Source organism: Thermoascus crustaceus (genome assembly GCF_041956765.1).
Source record: "Thermoascus crustaceus strain CBS 181.67 unplaced genomic scaffold VTN00scaffold_2, whole genome shotgun sequence".
Lineage (NCBI taxonomy): Eukaryota > Fungi > Ascomycota > Eurotiomycetes > Eurotiales > Thermoascaceae > Thermoascus > Thermoascus crustaceus.
The window spans coordinates 1,152,404-1,169,855 of NW_027192528.1; the positions used below are offsets into that span (position 1 = coordinate 1,152,404).

The 17,452-nt window shown below is 52.3% G+C and overlaps 5 protein-coding genes across 5 annotated transcripts; 2 read left to right on the forward strand and 3 right to left on the reverse strand.

Annotated features, from left to right (window-relative positions):
- Window positions 1-249: 249 nt before the first annotated feature.
- Window positions 250-4,407, forward strand: VTN00DRAFT_3935 (uncharacterized protein; the record flags this gene model as incomplete). The annotated part of the gene is made up of 3 exons (XM_069430307.1): window positions 250-498; window positions 562-4,072; window positions 4,133-4,407. The coding sequence occupies 3 exons, from the start codon at window positions 250-252 to the stop codon at window positions 4,405-4,407; spliced, it is 4,035 nt and encodes a 1,344-aa protein (XP_069289456.1).
- Window positions 4,408-5,053: 646 nt separating this feature from the next.
- On the reverse strand, window positions 5,054-5,533 carry VTN00DRAFT_3936 (uncharacterized protein; the record flags this gene model as incomplete). The annotated part of the gene is made up of 2 exons (XM_069430308.1): window positions 5,054-5,127; window positions 5,218-5,533. 2 exons carry the CDS (start codon window positions 5,531-5,533, stop codon window positions 5,054-5,056), a joined length of 390 nt encoding a protein of 129 aa, XP_069289457.1.
- Window positions 5,534-7,294: 1,761 nt separating this feature from the next.
- Window positions 7,295-7,768, reverse strand: VTN00DRAFT_3937 (uncharacterized protein; the record flags this gene model as incomplete). The annotated part of the gene is made up of 1 exon (XM_069430309.1): window positions 7,295-7,768. The coding sequence occupies one exon, from the start codon at window positions 7,766-7,768 to the stop codon at window positions 7,295-7,297; it is 474 nt and encodes a 157-aa protein (XP_069289458.1).
- Window positions 7,769-8,080: 312 nt separating this feature from the next.
- On the reverse strand, window positions 8,081-10,394 carry VTN00DRAFT_3938 (uncharacterized protein; the record flags this gene model as incomplete). Its single annotated transcript, XM_069430310.1, has 4 exons — window positions 8,081-8,344; window positions 8,402-8,941; window positions 8,996-10,180; window positions 10,383-10,394. The coding sequence occupies 4 exons, from the start codon at window positions 10,392-10,394 to the stop codon at window positions 8,081-8,083; spliced, it is 2,001 nt and encodes a 666-aa protein (XP_069289459.1).
- A 737-nt stretch (window positions 10,395-11,131) lies between these two features.
- Window positions 11,132-16,209, forward strand: VTN00DRAFT_3939 (uncharacterized protein; the record flags this gene model as incomplete). The annotated part of the gene is made up of 8 exons (XM_069430311.1): window positions 11,132-11,334; window positions 11,408-11,665; window positions 11,764-11,888; window positions 12,795-13,068; window positions 13,462-13,588; window positions 13,774-13,923; window positions 13,985-14,845; window positions 14,917-16,209. 8 exons carry the CDS (start codon window positions 11,132-11,134, stop codon window positions 16,207-16,209), a joined length of 3,291 nt encoding a protein of 1,096 aa, XP_069289460.1.
- Window positions 16,210-17,452: the final 1,243 nt, after the last annotated feature.

The window sequence follows — 17,452 nt, forward strand, 5'->3', positions numbered from 1 at the left end:
CATGCTCGCAAATGGCTCGCGCTAGGGTGGATATGTTGGAAGATCGTCTGTTTCGAAGCCCATGCAAAGGCCACCGACAAGCTCCCCGCGACGGGCTCGATGGGGCTTAGTGCGGGACATGGACGGTGCCCGGCCGCCGTGTCGATTTATGCATGTTCGACAGCTCGAAAACCAGCTGCATCCAAGTTCGCTTGACAGTCTCCACGGGCGTCTTCACTGCGCAATCGCACACCATCTGCGTCGCAAAAAATGGGCCCAAAAAAGAAGGGCGGTGGCGCCCGTGGAGGACCAAAGCCGGGGACAAACCAGGCAAAAGCCGCCGCTGAGCGGACGGCAGAGAATGCTAAACAGAAACAGGCGCAGAACGGAGCGGAAGAGCCGAAGAAACCAACGGTCAAGGAAATAATCGGCGGCTCATCATGGACTGGGAAGCTTCCTGTCAATATGCTCTCGGAGCATTGTCAGAAGCAGAAGTGGGAAAAGCCCGAGTATACAGTGGTAAGGACTGTTCTTTTGCGTGGCACAAACTGCAAAGCATGCTCATGACACCTTCTCTGAAAGGACAAAACGCCTCAAGGGTTTGTCTCCGCCGTGATCCTGAAAAAGGTTGATCCAAAGACGAGGGAAACGACCACCCTTCCTCCGATGAAACTCCCACCGTCACACAGGCACCTTGCAGCTCAGCCAACGGCGCTGGAAGCTCGCCACTTCGCAGCGGCATATGCTCTGTTCCGAGTATGCAATATGCGGAACCTCCATATGATGATGCCTCCTACATACAAAAAGCTCTGGAAGGAAGACTTTCAGGAGATCAAGAGTGCGGACGAGAAGGAAGGAAAGAGCTGGATGTACGAAGCGGACCCGTTCCTTGCCAAAAAGGAACGGGAGCTCGCGGCTGCAGAGTTTGAAAAGAAGAAGCTTGAACGAGAAAAAGCAAATGCAAAGTCAAAAGAAAGTACAGTCAATTTGGGACTGGCTACTGGAGCAGAGAATAAGGGAGGCAGGCTTTGGTCACTAGCCCCCAAGGTTGACTTGGGAAGCAGAATACGCCGAGATATCGAGGAGCTCCTGAGGCAACACGCAGTGTGGAATCCTTATGGAGTACAGATTCCCGAGAAAGAGCGCAAGGCTATCATTGAGGAATACACTCGACTTGGCTTTCGACGCAGCCACGTTGAAGAGGCCGTAGCGGAATGTAAAGATCGCGAAGAGGTGCTGGAATGGCTCTTGATATATGTCCCAGAGGATGACCTACCTCAGTGGAGTCTTCCAGAGCGTTATTCTGCTGGTATTAGCTTGGCCAGCGGAGACCTCGCCAGAGAGGCGAAGGTCAAGCGACTGGCTGCTGCCGGTTATCCAGCTGGTCTTTGCGCGCAGGTCCTAGATCGCAAAGGCGGGAATGAACGTCTAGCAGCAGAACATATGCAAAATGCACTCGTTCATGGCACAGAAGTCCATACAGAAAGTGTCTCCGATGGAGACGATGACACTTGGTCAGAGGAGCAGACTATATTGGAGGCTACTTTTGGCGATCGATACAAACGAGTATCGTCTACAGCTTGCCAGATCAAGGGCGATGGCTCGAGTATACAGGAGTCGGTTGTTTTTGAGTTCCAGAAGCCGTCTGGGCATTATCCTTCTTCGCCTCCTATTATGTTCATATTGACGAAAGACATTCCTGCATACATTCGGCTGAGTGCAATCCGCCAGGTTATACAGTATGCGGTAGAGAATTTTATCGGACAGCCAATGGTATTTAATATAATAGATTGGCTGGAAGTTAACCTACCGGGTATTTTGGAAAACCCGGGCAAACTACGTGACATATCAACGATTACTACCTCCCCTTCGGATACTAGAACAGTTTCCCAGTGTCCTACACGTCAAGCGCGGAGGCAGCCCAGGAGCCTTGATTGGAACACTGGCTCGCCACAAAGTCTTTCAGTTCGTTCTGCATGGGAGAAGAAACAGACAACTCCAGCGCAACAGGAGATGATGCGGAAGAGAGAATCTCTGCCCGCTTGGGCTATGCAAGAGGCTATTATTCATGCCGTCAACTCTCATCAAGTGACGATTATATCAGGTGAAACAGGAAGCGGGAAGAGTACACAGTCTGTACAGTTCGTGTTGGACGATATGATCAAGCGTGATCTCGGCGGTATCGTCAACATCGTCTGCACGCAACCTAGGAGGATATCTGCCCTTGGTCTCGCTGACCGTGTGAGCGAAGAGCGATGCTCCTCCGTCGGTGATGAGGTCGGCTATATTATACGAGGAGACTCCAAGGTGAAACCTGGTGTGACCAAAATTACCTTCATGACAACTGGAGTTTTGCTTCGTCGTATGCAGACAGGAGATGGTTCTCTCGCCGACATCACTCATGTTGTCGTAGACGAGGTTCATGAGCGCAGTCTCGACACTGATTTCCTGCTTGGCCTTCTGAGAGATCTCTTGAAGTACCGAAAGGACCTCAAGGTCATTCTGATGAGCGCCACACTGGATGCTGATATCTTCACCCAGTACTTTGGCGGCCAGGGCCGTGTTGGGCAGGTCAACATTCCTGGGAGAACCTTCCCAGTGGAGGACTTCTACCTGGACGATGTGATCCGTGAGACTGGGTTCAATACCAATATTTCTCAGCAAGATGAATATTCGGACTGGGACGCTGCGCCCTCCGAAGAATCAGTGGGCAAGACTCTTCGCTCTCTTGGCATGGGGATCAACTACGACCTTATTGTCTCGACGGTCCGGTACATCGACTCGAAGCTTGGAGATCGACCTGGGGGTATCTTGATCTTCTTACCTGGTACTATGGAAATTGACCGATGCTTGGCGGCGGTAAAGCAGATCTCAAATACACACCCGCTGCCGCTACATGCGTCTCTTCTCCCGGCCGAGCAGCGACGTGTGTTCCTATCTCCTCCAAAAGGCAAAAGAAAGGTTATCGCAGCTACAAACGTGGCTGAAACTTCCATCACCATCGAAGATATCGTTGCAGTCATCGACACTGGCCGTGTGAAAGAAACCAGCTATGATCCTAAAGACAATATGGTGAGATTAGTCGAAGTGTGGGCGTCACAGGCAGCCTGCAAACAGCGACGCGGTCGAGCTGGTCGAGTGAGAGCAGGAGCATGCTATAAACTGTACACTAGGCAGGCGGAAAGAAACATGATTGCGCGACCGGATCCTGAAATTCGACGAGTTCCCCTTGAGCAGTTGTGTCTGTCGGTCAAGGCCATGAAAGGCATAGACGACGTCGCGACATTCCTTGCAAACACGCTTACGCCCCCCGAAAGTATAGCTGTCGAAGGAGCTCTAGACCTCTTGCATCGCATTGGAGCACTCGACAACAATAACATGACTGCTCTCGGGCGATATATGTCCATGATCCCTACCGATCTGCGATGCGCCAAACTGATGATATATGGGTCCATCTTTGGCTGCATGGATGCTTGTGTCACCATTGCTGCCATCCTCACTGTGAAGAGTCCCTTCGTCTCTCCTCGTGATAAACGTGAAGAGGCGAATGCCGCAAGAGCAAGGTTTTCTAAAGGAGATGGCGACCTTCTTACCGACCTCACGGCCTATCAGCAGTGGTCGGAACAGGTGAAAGCCCAGGGCTACTGGAAGACCCAATCATGGTGCACTGCCAACTTCCTCTCCCACCAGACCCTTCGCGATATATCATCCAACCGCGCGCAGCTCCTGACCTCCCTAAAGGACGTTGGCATCCTTCCTGCTGACTATAATGATGCGGAGGGCCCGTCTTCATCCCGCTGGAATCGTAATAGCAGCAACACGCAGCTCCTGCGAGCCCTTATCGCCGGTGCATTTAACCCACAGATTGCGCAAATCAACTTCCCGGACAAGAAGTTCGCCGCTTCAATGACTGGGACGGTCGAGATTGATCCAGATGCGCGCACAATCAAGTACTTCAACCAGGAGAATGGGCGCGTCTTCATCCACCCCAGCTCCAGTCTGTTCTCTGCGCAGAGCTACTCGGGAGCCGCGACGTACCTGAGCTATTTCTCGAAGATGGCGACGAGCAAGGTGTTCATTCGTGAACTTACCCGTAAGTGTCCTCCCCTTTCGAGTATCCCCAGTGCAGTCACAGCTAACAGAAGCAAAATAGCGTTCAATGCATTTTCCCTTCTTCTATTTGCCGGTCCTATCAACCTCGACACCATGGGCCGCGGTCTCATCGTCGACGGCTGGCTGCGACTCCGCGGCTGGGCCCGGATCGGAGTTCTCGCCTCGCGACTGCGCATGATGCTCGACGACGTCCTGGCGACGAGGATTGATAACCCTGGCCTGGGTCCCGCTGTAGATGCGGAGACCCGGGACAAAGCGGACCAGGTCATCGACATTGTCCGGCGACTGGTTGAATTTAACGGGTTGGATCAGTGAGTGCGGTGATGATATCCTGATATCCTCTTTCGTTCCTCTTGGGTTCTCCCGTTTTGGAGTCTTTTTATGCATGATGCATCTTCTTCTTTCATCTGCATCATATATTATTGGCATCCATAGATGATATAGAGAGAGCCATGGAAACGTAAAAGGACAGTACATAAATGCATAGACATGGTGCATATATAGACATGATTTGTATATATGTTCATCGATGCCGGAGCGTATATTACATAGAGCATAGAATCTACACTGTATGGGTCTATCATATAGAAACGAGTCTAGAAGTTTCTAAATGACATTTTGCTTGCATGTGATGGTGGCCTTTGACTCTGCAGCACTAATATCCGTATCTAATGTAGTCGGCTCTAGAAATTACTCTAGAAATTCTACTTACAAACCAAAGTACTCGACTTGTATTGAGGCTTGCGTCTTTTTTTCCAGATATTTTCATGCCCCAGTCTCAAAAGCTTCACTGCTTTTTTGAAAGGTGGGTATTAATACTATTAAGAGGGATACTATAGTTGATCGTAAGATCTACATCTGGTGAACGAAAAAAAAGATAATGCTTGCTTCATCAAATGCTTAAAGAAACTGATGCTCCGGAAAGCCCTCCGTCGATCGAAATGCATGTCTTGATGACGCTCTACAGCATCTTCTTCGCCACCTTTTCCAAGGCTGAAAACGCTCTTCCACTAGCCATTACGCTATTAAAGAGAACTAGTATAGTAACCCGTCGTTAGCTCCCACGATTCATTCACGCCCATGCTATCTTCCCAGCTAACATAAACATAGACATAAACAACTTACCCGGAGGAACAACGATCCCGAAAGCATTCAGAAAGACGAAATATCCCCAGAAATACGAAGCTTCCGGTCTCGAATACGATAGGCCTAGGATATAATGATCGAACATGCTAGTCGCGTAGTATAACACGTCGCCGTAGAGTTGGCCAAGTGAAATGACCGCCTGGAGAGAGGATACCGGAAGGGGTGGTCCGTTGTAACTATGGCGGCGACGACGAAGGACAGCGAACCCCAGCAGACGGCGGTGATCGTCTCCATGCAGAGCACGAACGCGTTCTGCGTCTGGTATCTCGAGTCCGACAGGGAGTATTCCTTCCATAGCTGGCCGAAGAGGTCCTGCACGCTTCCCATGCGGCGGAAGTTGCAGGCGAATTAGCCTTCGAGGAAGAGGTATATGAAACCGCCTACATTATTCATTCATTCATTCAATCAATTAATTAATTAGTAATGCCTCCCCTCAAACAACACAACCAACCTGAGGTGGGTGTGGGAGCGGCATACACAAAACAAACCACACGATCGTCCACAGATCGCCGGTCGATACCTGCGGTCTGACTTTCACCACCAAATACGTAACCGAGAACATCGCTGCGCATCCCGCCGCAAAGATCGACACCAGGGTCAACGTATCCCACTCATTGGCCAGGTAACCAACTATCTCCAGATCGATTGGGTAGTAAGGATGGGCGGGCAGCTTAGTCGCATTCGAGGAGGATATTTTTGAGGGGAGGCGTGTATAGGGTCTGGATGAGATTTAAGATGAGACCCCTTTATTTAGGCTTCGTGTATGGAGGCAGACAACCTGAAAATACATGATACTGCGGTGAGTCCCTGAAAGAACCCCTCTGGTGCGACCCGGCCCCCACGGGCAGGGCCGGGGGGCACTGGCAGGGATCAGGGATTTTGATGTTTCTTTTGAATCCTACCCCCTGCCCAAGTGCTTGAGTAGGTAACCCTAAAACTACTCATAATAGCCCTTTTGAATACTAGAAGAGAAGCTAATTTCTTAAGAAGTTCCGCCTGCAGCCCCTTTGGAGAGATAGAGATAGAGTCAGCCCTCTCAGGGACCTCTTTGTCATGCATCACTGAGTCCAAAAAAAAAGTTACATGAGACGAACATCTTGAACCCTACAGTACTAGCGTATATACTGTAATTAGTACGGAGATCTATAACCCAATAACTCAATTAACCAGACTGTAAACATAAAGCTAGATAAACGATAGTTTATCGATAATAATGACATGACAGAACATAGATGACAGAGGTAGAGCGACCCATATAGAGCCTAGCTACCTACCTACCTATCTTAGGTAGAGTCAGAACTACCCAAGTTCCATTCTCCATACATGTACATGCATGCATAGAACTTTGAAACAAGTGACAAGTCCTATCTGTCCCGTTCCCCATTCAAATCAAATACCAATACCCACCATTATTCTACCTAATTCAGTCCATACCTTGTTTCTTCTTCCCCCACTCACTGTTTGATTTTAACTTAAATAGAGTAATCCCAACAATTATTGTACAGCCAGTTGTAGTAAATAATAAAAAAATACAAATATCCCAGCCATAGTACAACAAACGAGGTATGGACCGTTCCTGTCGTGCCTTTCCCGCCACCTGACCTGACTGACTTGCTTCGTGTCCATGAATGTGATACTACCTCCTCCTAGGTACCTAGGTACACATCCAGACCTGGAACCGAGCGTTCCGCTCCGGAGAATTTCCACGGTTTCACAATAACAATGATAACCGTGGAACACAAAAACGGTCCGGAACGGACACGGTTCGGTTCGGTGGCGGGGACCACGAACGGAAATTTTCTCCTGCGGGCGTCCCACCACAGGTACAGTAGTACAAGTAGTTCAACGAATCGTCTGTTCAAGCTTCATCAGTTATAATAAGTGTCAGTGTCATCTGCGATGCTTGCATACAGCCCTACTACTGAAGTGACTGCAGTCTTCATCTACATCTCCAGCCTCTAGAAGAACCCAGGGCCACATTCAACGAAATCAACCCGAATCATTGAAAATATGTCTTGCATTACCATGCCTGTTAAATCATGAGGCAGTAAGAGAGTCAAAAACTGGAGGAATTGGAATAAAAGAGAAAAAGAAACCGTGAACTAGCAGCCAGACACGAGACATAGACGGGGGTAAGAAAACTCGTAACAATCGACAATAGAGGGGAGGGGGCACAAAGGGAATAAGCAAGGGGGCTGCGATGTTGAAAGAAATAAAGGGAAAGAAGAATAGAAGTAGCTTGAAACATGACTGGCCCGACCGTTAACTCCTCCAATCCATGGTTTCCGATTTCCACCGGCGTCATTAATTCCGAAACAATAGAACTCCACCCAGTTGATATCCGATCCCTCCGTCCATTCGATCCCACCGAACCTTCCCCGATCCCTTCATATTCTAAAACGACCTCGATGAAGTAAAAGATATAACTGCGGAAAGCAGATAGTGAAGAAGAAATTAAAAAGAGAGAGAAAAAACCAAAAAAAGAGCCTTTTCGAACGGTCACGCGTAAGTTGTAAGCCCGGATAGTCATCGGGCGCCACTCACTTTGAGCCACCCGCTGTGCGTGCACCACTCGTAATCACGACATTATTCAGCCAAGAAGTAGGCAAGAAACCAAAGTGTCGTTTGTCATATGTAAAATAGCACGCTGAGATGCGCCGATAATGGACGAGTTCATACAATCATGGTGAGCTGCGAGGAGGATAGGCGATTCGAGCGTCGTACTAGCATCGACGTAAAAAAGAACAGCAAAAAGTTGGTGTCATACGATCGTCCGTATCATTAGTTCACGTTGATATCGAAGCGTCGGGATCAAGTGTACTGGCGGCTGCCGCTACTGCCACTACTGCTGTTTCCAGGAGTGCCCGTAATCCAAAGTTCCGTTAACATGGGCGGTAAAGCTGTCCTTTGCGACGTCAAGAGCACGAAAGCCCTTTTTCACTTCGGCTTCAACGAAAAGAGAGGCACGCTTGAAGCGCTTATCAGTATACTTCTCAAAAATCGCCGCGTGGTGCTTCTGAGGGTTCTCGCAGCACTCGAGAATGAGCGACACAAGGGGATAGAGCTGCGAGTATGTGTAGTTCGAGTAGTACACGTGAGCTGGGGTCTGTGGTCAAAGCGTCAGTAACGACAAAGTCAAAAACCTTGCTAGGGTCGAGCATACCCAAGTCCCCTTCTTCAACATCATCCTTGCAAGACAATGGGCACCCGCGGCGGTGAAGCTGGGTGGGCAACCAACAAAGCGCTCGTCCATAATGGTGACTTCCAAGAAATATTTAGCCAAGGTCCGCGTTTCGAGGTCATAGTCGTCGGCTTTGCTAATCCTCCGAAGAAAGCTCATCGGGCCTGGCCAGCCTAGCTCGAACTGAAGCATGCTGAGCATGAAGCGTTCAGCCTTGAGGATCTCGTCGACGGTATAGCCGCCATCAACCATGTAGACGATCTCCTGAACGGAAGGGCAGTTGATCTCCTCATACTTGGCCGCAATGAAGATAGCCGTCGCGCCAACAAGCTGTAGCTTGCCAAGGGAGACAATCTTGCAGGAAAGGAATCGGTCTATGTAATTCACACACAGGAAAAGGGTCTCCGGAAGCAGCGAGAATCTGTGGTGGACCTGCACCAGCCAATCCATGAGGACCGACCGCATCGACCACTGGATCTCGGCCTGGTTGTCCATGTAATGCGCGTTGGGGAGCATTTTCATCTTATATAATGTCAGCATATGTGAAGGGGGCCCTGGGAGTCCGTAAATACTTACCTCCAATTCCCTCATGTAGTCAAAAATTTCGTCACCATATTCTGCCACCATACTAGTGTCCCAATATTCATCTTCAATATCTTCAGTGGTACGAGTGGCCTCAACAATCTGCTTTGCGATGGCCAGCTCCCGCTTCACCCTCTGGTTGTACTTGGGAAAGAGCACAGTAGTGGCTCCACCAGTCGTGTTATCACCACGGCAACGGTAGGTTGCGGTGACATAGCCATCGTCTTCCTCGTTCTCTTCATCTTCGTCATCCCAATACTCCTCTGGCTCTGAGTGTGCTGGCCCAGAGTCATATCGCGCATGTGCAAGATCAATGGAGTCATTCAGAGCCTTAGCTGCCGGCTGGGAAATAACCTTCGGTGCTGAACGGTTTGACTCCTGTGCGCCAGCTTTAGTTGCATCCACACGATGCTTCATGTTTGCCTCCGAACTGTGCACATGGCAGTAGTCTTCGTAGTCCTTGACCTCACCGGTCTCGTCGATATAGGCTCCGTCAGACCTCAGATCCGGGCATCCCTCCGGGACTTGAGCATCGCTATAGAGATCAACGTGGTCCTTTGATGCTTCAATTGGCTCTGGTTTCTCCTCCAAGCTTGGTCCGACAGGACGCTGGGATTGTACCGTCGGTGGACGGGACGCTCGGTCTTCCTTGGATGGCTCAGTAGGCCTGGTATTGGTCTCTTTGGCTGCAGACGGTTTCGGCTCAGCTATTGATGGCAGGGGATCCTTGAACACTGGATTGCTCCTCTTGTTAAGCAGTTTTCGGGAATTGGAAGCCGAGTGCAGCACCTTGTCACCGGGTACCTGCTTTCCGGGGGCCTCGGTGGGTTTGAAATTGGTGACATTGTTCAGGATTCCCCTGAGGCCGGTGACTGACAGCGGACGCTGCGCAGGCTGAGCGAGAATGGCGGGTTTTCTCTCCTGGGCCAGAGAGACAGGCTTCTGTGAGGCTGTGGGGATGTTCTTCCCCGCCAGGGAGGCGTCGTCCTTGCTCGAACGAACCGGTTTGGTGGTGTTGCTGACATCCCCAAAGGCGGTGCGTTTGGCACCGTTCCTGAGGCCACCGTTCTGAGCCAGCGTCGACAGTGCAGGACTAGACTTGTTCCGTTGGTGGATCGTCTTGTTGCCAGGAAGGATGGGAGGGGCGTTCTCGTCTCCACGGACGCGAATACGTTGCGGCTTCAATACAGATCCAATGTCAGTATCCAATAGACATATATATCCAGAAGGACTCATATTGTAGGATGCATCTGGTGAAGTCAACGGCCCACGCGTGGACGCGCTGGCGCTGTCGCTAGTATGCATGATACTGGGGCGCTACACAACATGGAAAATGGTATTGGAGACAACGAGAAGTGGGGAGGGAGACGGTGCAACAAACCTTCGCGTCCATTTTGTTCGATGTCCACAGTGTCCAGGACGGTTGTTGATATCTTGTTCCAGGCTTGCTGTTGTTGGTGTTTGGTGGAAGGTTTGAATGTTTACCTTGCTGCGACGATAAGTAGCAGCCCCAAACAAAAACAATAGGTCCGTGCAGGAACTAAGCTTAAAGTTGTCGATACTATCGAGTCCCCTGGAGCAATTGTCGTCCTGCCTCGATCACTGATTCTGAGTCTGGAGAAGCAAAGACTCAGGGAAGCGTCTCCGTTTAACGAGGAGAGGAAAGGGAGAGCAGGAGGGGGATGGCGTCGAGAATGTTTGTTGATGGCGCAGGGCTGCAGAGCGGCAGTTTTCTCCTGGGGGCAACCAACGCTGGGGCTGGCTGGGGGGGGCGCGCTTCGACCGCGAGCCATGGGCCGTGACAGCCTAAGGGAGTTAGGCTCATTGCTGAAGCCCTGAGCCCTGAGCCCTGAGCCCTGACTTGGTGCGTTCCACGGTTGCCGCCGCCAACGGGTGTAAACAGAGCTAGCCTGTTCCGGGCCTAGCGCCGTGTGCGCCACTGGTCGTGCCGCACTGCTTATCTAATTATGTGTTTGTAATGTTTGTTCCAGCCCGACAATCAACGCCGATGACATCATGCTGCGCGTCTCACCATGAGAACCCAAATGGGTGGTTTTGCTCTAAACAGCCACACCACGGGTTGATACCTCCAAAAAAGAGTAACTCGGCCTGCAGGAGGCCCCTGCGATCATGTCACTATCACTTTTATGTATGCGCGACACTCCCCGCGCGGACGGTGCGGCTGCAAAGCATCTGGCCCTTCCGACGCGAGCAGTGACACGAAATCGACCCAGGCCGACGCCAAAGCACGTGACCTGTCCCGCAGGTTCCGGCGCCCTCACATTCCTGACGCCGAGGAGCATCGAGGCCGACGGCACTCGCATCGCAGGAGGGTCGGGGAAGCTTCGATGGGGGATTTTCTGCCAAATCCTCACTACTGGAAAGTTCCGGTGCCAGGTCGCACAGCTTTCCGCCCGACCCCTCTCTTGCAGCCAAGCCGTGGGTCGCCGATCCTCGAGCTGTTCCGGTGTCGCAAAGCCACGACATACATGACTGCGGGACACCGGGTCCAACTCCAGCGGTTCCCATCGATGAAGAACGGCCTTCGCTGCCCGTTGACCTCCTGTTCCAGCGTCGCAAAAGGGCCCTGGACCGCGGCCTCTTGCAGTGCGGTCTGGCGCGCGGTCACAGGATCGCACAATCCCTTCCGGGCGCTGCGGGTCGGTTTGTTCAGTAGTTTCCGGACAACTGACAGCATGGACAAATGGCGGAGCCGCCGCCACAGAAGCAGCTATCGCAAACCTTCGGTGTCGCCCAGCCAGATTAGCGTTCCAGGCAGACCCTTCCGCGAGCGCACTGCTGCCCTTCTGGCCTGTTCATCTCACTCAAAATTTGGGAGGCGCGCGAGAGATCCCGTATCGCGATTCCTTCACAGAGGGCGCGGACGGTGAGTCTGTGAGAGCTTATCGCTAGTTCTGGCGCCGAGTGAAGCGAACGGGCCCAACGAGATCGCGAACCCACTTCCGGCAGCGACGTCACTGCGTCGGGTCCTAGGGTCTTCTCGTACGTTGGTCATGTTGATCCGTTAGCCATCGTGTCTTGCTTCTGCGTCTGGACAATCTAATTCTACTCTGTAGACGAATGCCACAAGTATATATCTTCTGGGCCATGGCTGTTCCGCGGGGGACCTTGGGGAGCGGATGATATATCCGCCAGACCTGAAAGCGCAGGACCCCTTCTTTTCGCAAAGAGGATGCGACTGTTCTTATTTATTACAGCTTATGTAGGCGGGCTGTTTGAGGTCCAGCGCTTCGCCCACGTCCTCTGATGCCGCTTTGCCAACCAGGCGGGGTCGAGTCCGGATGGCGCAGATCGTGAAACAAGACATACCCCGGGTACCTCAGCGATCCGCAATTGGCGGCTGGCGGGATGCCCGTCGCATCAATTAATCAAGCAGCTGGATGCGATGTCGAGAGACGGCAGATAACCTCTACTGGACCGGGGATCTCGTGGGTGACAGAGACAGACCGTGAGCTGCAGCATCTGATGGACAACCGACTATCTTGCTCACGGGAAGACGTAAGTGTACTAGCTGTACTATTGATGGAAAGGATGGCACCTTATGGGCTGCGTTCCGGCCATGGATTGGCTCGACTAGATGCCTGGGTTTGGCCGTCGCTCTCCATATGCCTCACAGCGCATCCGCTGCCAATCTGCTGCCCATAGGCAAACCCTCTGAGCCTACTTGGGCTACCAGGCCAGAAACGGCGTCTCTTCGACGTGGCCAAGCTGAGGATGGCCAGCCAAGAGCAGCCACTGAGCATGCTCGTTCTTCATTGCTGACCCGGATCAGGACAGTCCATCGTCCTGTGCGCGAACAGCACACTTGCGAAGGAGAGAGACCCTGCTTGTCGAATTCCTCCTGCTCCCCTCATCTCAGCAATGGCTGAACAGTGTGCGCCTGGTGAGAGAGCCGTGGAAGCAGGTTACGAGCCGGAGTCGAGTCGACTTGCGTGGGCCTCGTGCGCTGAGCGCATGCGCATAACGGAGTATTCAAGTAGAACATGCGATTCTGATGACCGGGAGATGTTGAGCGCTGCGCCCGGCCACCACTTGAGAAATTCACCGTTTAAATAATATTATACGGTAGATAGGATGCATCCGCAGGTCATGCTTCGTAGAAAACATAGACAATGGGCATGGTGGCGCCGCTCGACCGCCGTGTTCTGTTCGATGTCGGCGGAGGGCATGTCACCGACCCAGGCCGTTTTTCGCTTCAGGTGAAACCTCGTAGGCTCGCACCCACCTTGCTCTCTCACTCTCCTTTCTCCTCCCAACGCACGCTCTGTTCAACCCAACTTCTTCTCCTAGAGGTCTCGTGGACTGCTGTCCAGACCAGGTGGTGAGCATCAGTAAGTATGTACTCTACAGCACCGTCACAAACACACTCATCCTCCTTCCCCTGATCCGGGCTGCTCGCTGTTCGCTGTGATGCCATCGCTGACATGGACATGGACCAGACAGGCAGCGCTTCGTAGCCCAGTTCACCACCACCGCTTCGACGACGCCCATCGCTGCGGATTTGTCATTCCGATCGGATTGACTGTAGAAGTGCGACCCCGACCGGAATATTTTGCCTCGAGACAGGTGTGTTCTCAGTTCCATCCACCCTCTTCCGCCAATTGGGCCTATTCTCCCCCAAACTCTCGTCATGAGGAGCCCGCCGGCAGCTAGCCATCCCTATTCTCCGATCGCAGTCTCCTGTCGAGACAATCCATTCAATAGCCTATTCTTATACTTCATTGTACTGACGATGCCTCGTTCCCATGCAGGTTTCCCGACGCTTTCCTCCTGAGCCGCTCTCGGCTCCCGCGACTCGAACCCCTCCTCACTCCATCGCAGACTGGTTGCAGTCGACGATCCCATCCAAGAATCGCGGATACACTGGCTATCGATTGAAGGCCTTTTATTCGAATCCCGGAGTGTGTTAGAGCGAACTTGCTCATCCGCTGACACAACCCACCAGACCGCTTCCTCACACAGATGAGCAGTGAGATATTACGACACTCAGTCGAACAACAGTCTGGTAGCCCCTCAGAGCGTCCAACAATGCAAGCCACACAGAACCCACATACCTCGATCGCTGAGGTGTACTCGGCTCCCGCAGATAACCATGCTGGGAACTCGGTATCGCAGCACCAGTCGGCTACCACTCCGGTCCCCAAAAACGTTGCCTTCGAGCTCCTGCTAGACGAGAACTCCAAGGTCCGGGCACGGATACCCATGCGCGTTCAGATATACCCGCATGATACAACCGATTCTATTGTGACCACCGTAAAGAATTTCTACGGCATCTATGAGGGTGCTGCCAGCGGCGTCAGTTTCGAGGACGAGCATGGCACCACCCTCATTGCGAGGTACGAGAACTTGAGAAACAACATGACAGTCTATGTTCGAGTGATCCCAGTACACGCCTATTCTGAAGGCTACGGAGAGCATTACTATGGATCTGCTCCATTGGATGCTCGCAAACGCCCCAGTCTTGGAGAGCCGTTCCAAGCAGCTCCACCACCGCAGCCAGCACAGATCCTGGACTACGGTCAACCGCCCTCTCGACCAACATCAAGAGTCGCTAGAAAACGCAGCACATCCCCTTCAGGCCGAAGTCGTCGTAGTGCCTCTCAGCACAAAACCTCATCCAGAACCGGTTACAAGAGTCGAGGCTCCAGCACCCATGGCAGCTTCCATGACGACGGGATGGCTGGATATAGCGACAGCGATGGCGGTCATGGATCTGTTACTGGGTCCAAGAAAGCTAGAAGTGAGCAATTCGCTAGTTCCGACATCAGCATGGACAACATCCTCCAGGACGGCCGGAGGAAGCGGCCCAAGTTCGAAAGCTCGGTAAGCCAGCCCCCTCATAGTACCCAATGCTTCCCTTGGAATGCCCAACTGACGCCCCTTCTCCCTTGCAGGAATTGCCCTTATTCGTTCCACCTCAAGTACCTTTGACGGCCTCGACCTCCTCCATTTCCCCACAGCGCCGATCTACCGGTCAAGAAGGAGCGGATTCGCCATTCGCGCGCCCAGCGCAGCGCCCATACAACTACCAGCAGCCATTACCCTCCCCACAGAGCTTTGGTCACAACGAGCAGGTCTACGGGACCAACTCGGGGCGGAACTCTTTATACACTACGCCTGTTGTCCCAGAACACGGCCATAGGCTGCGCGAGCGCACCGCGACCCAGTCGTCGGGCCAGTTTAACAATTCTTCCGGCCGCCCCAGTGGCTCTGGCATCCTGCCGACGCCAGACCCTACGATTGCGAGTTGTATCTCCGATGAGGACGTTGCAATGCAGTTGATCCGACTCGGAGATGCTTCTAACTACTCGCACGGTCGTACCTCGGCTTCTACACTGGACGATGCTTTCAGCGGTGCTGCTGACGCATCTTCTTCGACTGGTGCGACAAGCGACGGCGGCGACGTCAGTGAGGACGACGATGATGATCTGCCGCCGCGATCGCGACAGAAGCCTGAATCCAGCCCAATGCTTCCCCCGGGAGCTATCAAGCGCACCCACAAACAATTGGATGAGATTCTTCCTAGCTATGACAGCACCGATACCAGCGGCGACGAAGCCGATGAAGACTATCGCCAAGATTCTCATGATGGCCTGATCAAGAGTGAATACGATGAAGACGCACCCTACATCGAATCGGCTCCGAAGGCCAAGAAGGCGAAGACCAAGGCTACCAGCACTGTTTCCAGCAAAGCCCGCGGCTCCAAGACGGCGTCTTCGAAGTCCAACAAGACTAGCAAGAGTCGTTCCGTCGGTGGCTCTCGCAAGGTTAAAGCCTTGCCTGCTTCCGGTAACCAGAGGGTCACGGCGCCACAACAGATGGTTAGCCCTGCATCGTCCCGGAAGACGTCGACATCCACTGTCAACTTTCAGCATCAGCTTGCCGCGGATGAGGAAGACCTGTCAACGAAGCCACGCTGTCAGCGGTGCCGCAAGAGTAAGAAGGGCTGTGACCGTCAACGCCCATGCCAGCGATGCAAAGATGCTGGCATTGGCATTGAAGGATGTATCAGCGAAGATGAAGGGAACGGTCGCAAAGGTCGCTATGGTCGTCACATGGGCGTTCCGGTCAAGAAGGCGGTCGAGGCAGCAGCAGCTAGCAATGAGGCACAACCGATGGGTTCTGTCTTTGCTGCTGCACCTGTGTCTGCTGCCACTGCAGAGAAGAACAGGAAACGGAAACGTTGATGGCCAGCCGGTTCGATTGGTCCATGAACGTAATAACCTGCGCACGAATTCACCCTTCAAGCCTTTCTCCAATGCGGTGATCGGACCCTTTCCTGCCCACATTACCTTCAAGTCTGATGGAAAGCATGGCTGGTATCAATGCGAATCTCCTCTCATGATAGTCCGACTGTCTTCTCTACCTATCCATCTATATCATGTTTTCGGCTGTTCAACTCTACGATCTATATTCAAGCGGCGGATTTACCGCTATTCAACTTGGAACTATGCGATCATCCTCATCGTCAATACTACCGTGCATAAGAATCCGGTTACTCCGTTCTGACTGGACTACAAAGGTGGCCAGATGACCTTTTTCACTGTCTGTTCTTGATTACGAATTTCCGTTTCCGGCTCGAAGGACAAGCTTCCTTCCAGACCACGTCTCTCTTTATACCATCATCTTATGCGGCCCTTCCTTCAGTGTTCATTGTCATGAATAACCTAGCGAGTGAAATCAACGGGTCTTTTGCTTTTTCTTCGTGTTATATCCGTTGGCGTTTTTAATTCTGCTGTCTACTGTTCTCGTATCCATTTTGTTCTTGTCTCTTGTGAATTGTTTCATGTTTGATTCGTCTCCATCTTCTCTTTTGCAGTCATTCTCTGTGATTGAAGACGCAGTCAGGCTTCGCGTGTCTTGGACGCCACCTGCGGGATGGAACCATGTTTGATGGAATATATCTTTTAAAGAGAAAGAAGGAAAGGAGGGAGGGCTGGCAGACAACAGAGGGTGGACTTGTGAATTGTTCTTGTGGCCTTCTTGTTTTATAAGGATAGCTGAATGGAGCGCCGTCTTTTTCTCATGCGAGTAGAGCTTTCATTACCGCCAGAGCGATTAATGGTATTAGCGTAGCATGGCGAAGTACTATGGATCCATGGACGGGCCCCTGAGGACGACTGCCTGGTTCTGCGGGACGGGCGAGTGACGTCGGCGCTTGTCGATCCTGCGGTCACGCGCGCGCTTATCAGGTGATAAGCGGCTATCAGACGCGCGCCTATTTTTTTTCCGGGGCGGAATCGCAGAAACCTCCCCCTCACTACTACTCTCCTTCACGCTCTCCCCCCACAATTCTGCTCTGTTCACAGTGTCAATCTCTCTTGCTTCCTCTCCTCAGCCTTTCTCTCCCTGCTTTGGCCTCATCATCGTCGCTGGCAATCTGCGAGTTCGAGACCTCTACCTTCTTCATCGCGCCTGTCCTTTTTCATC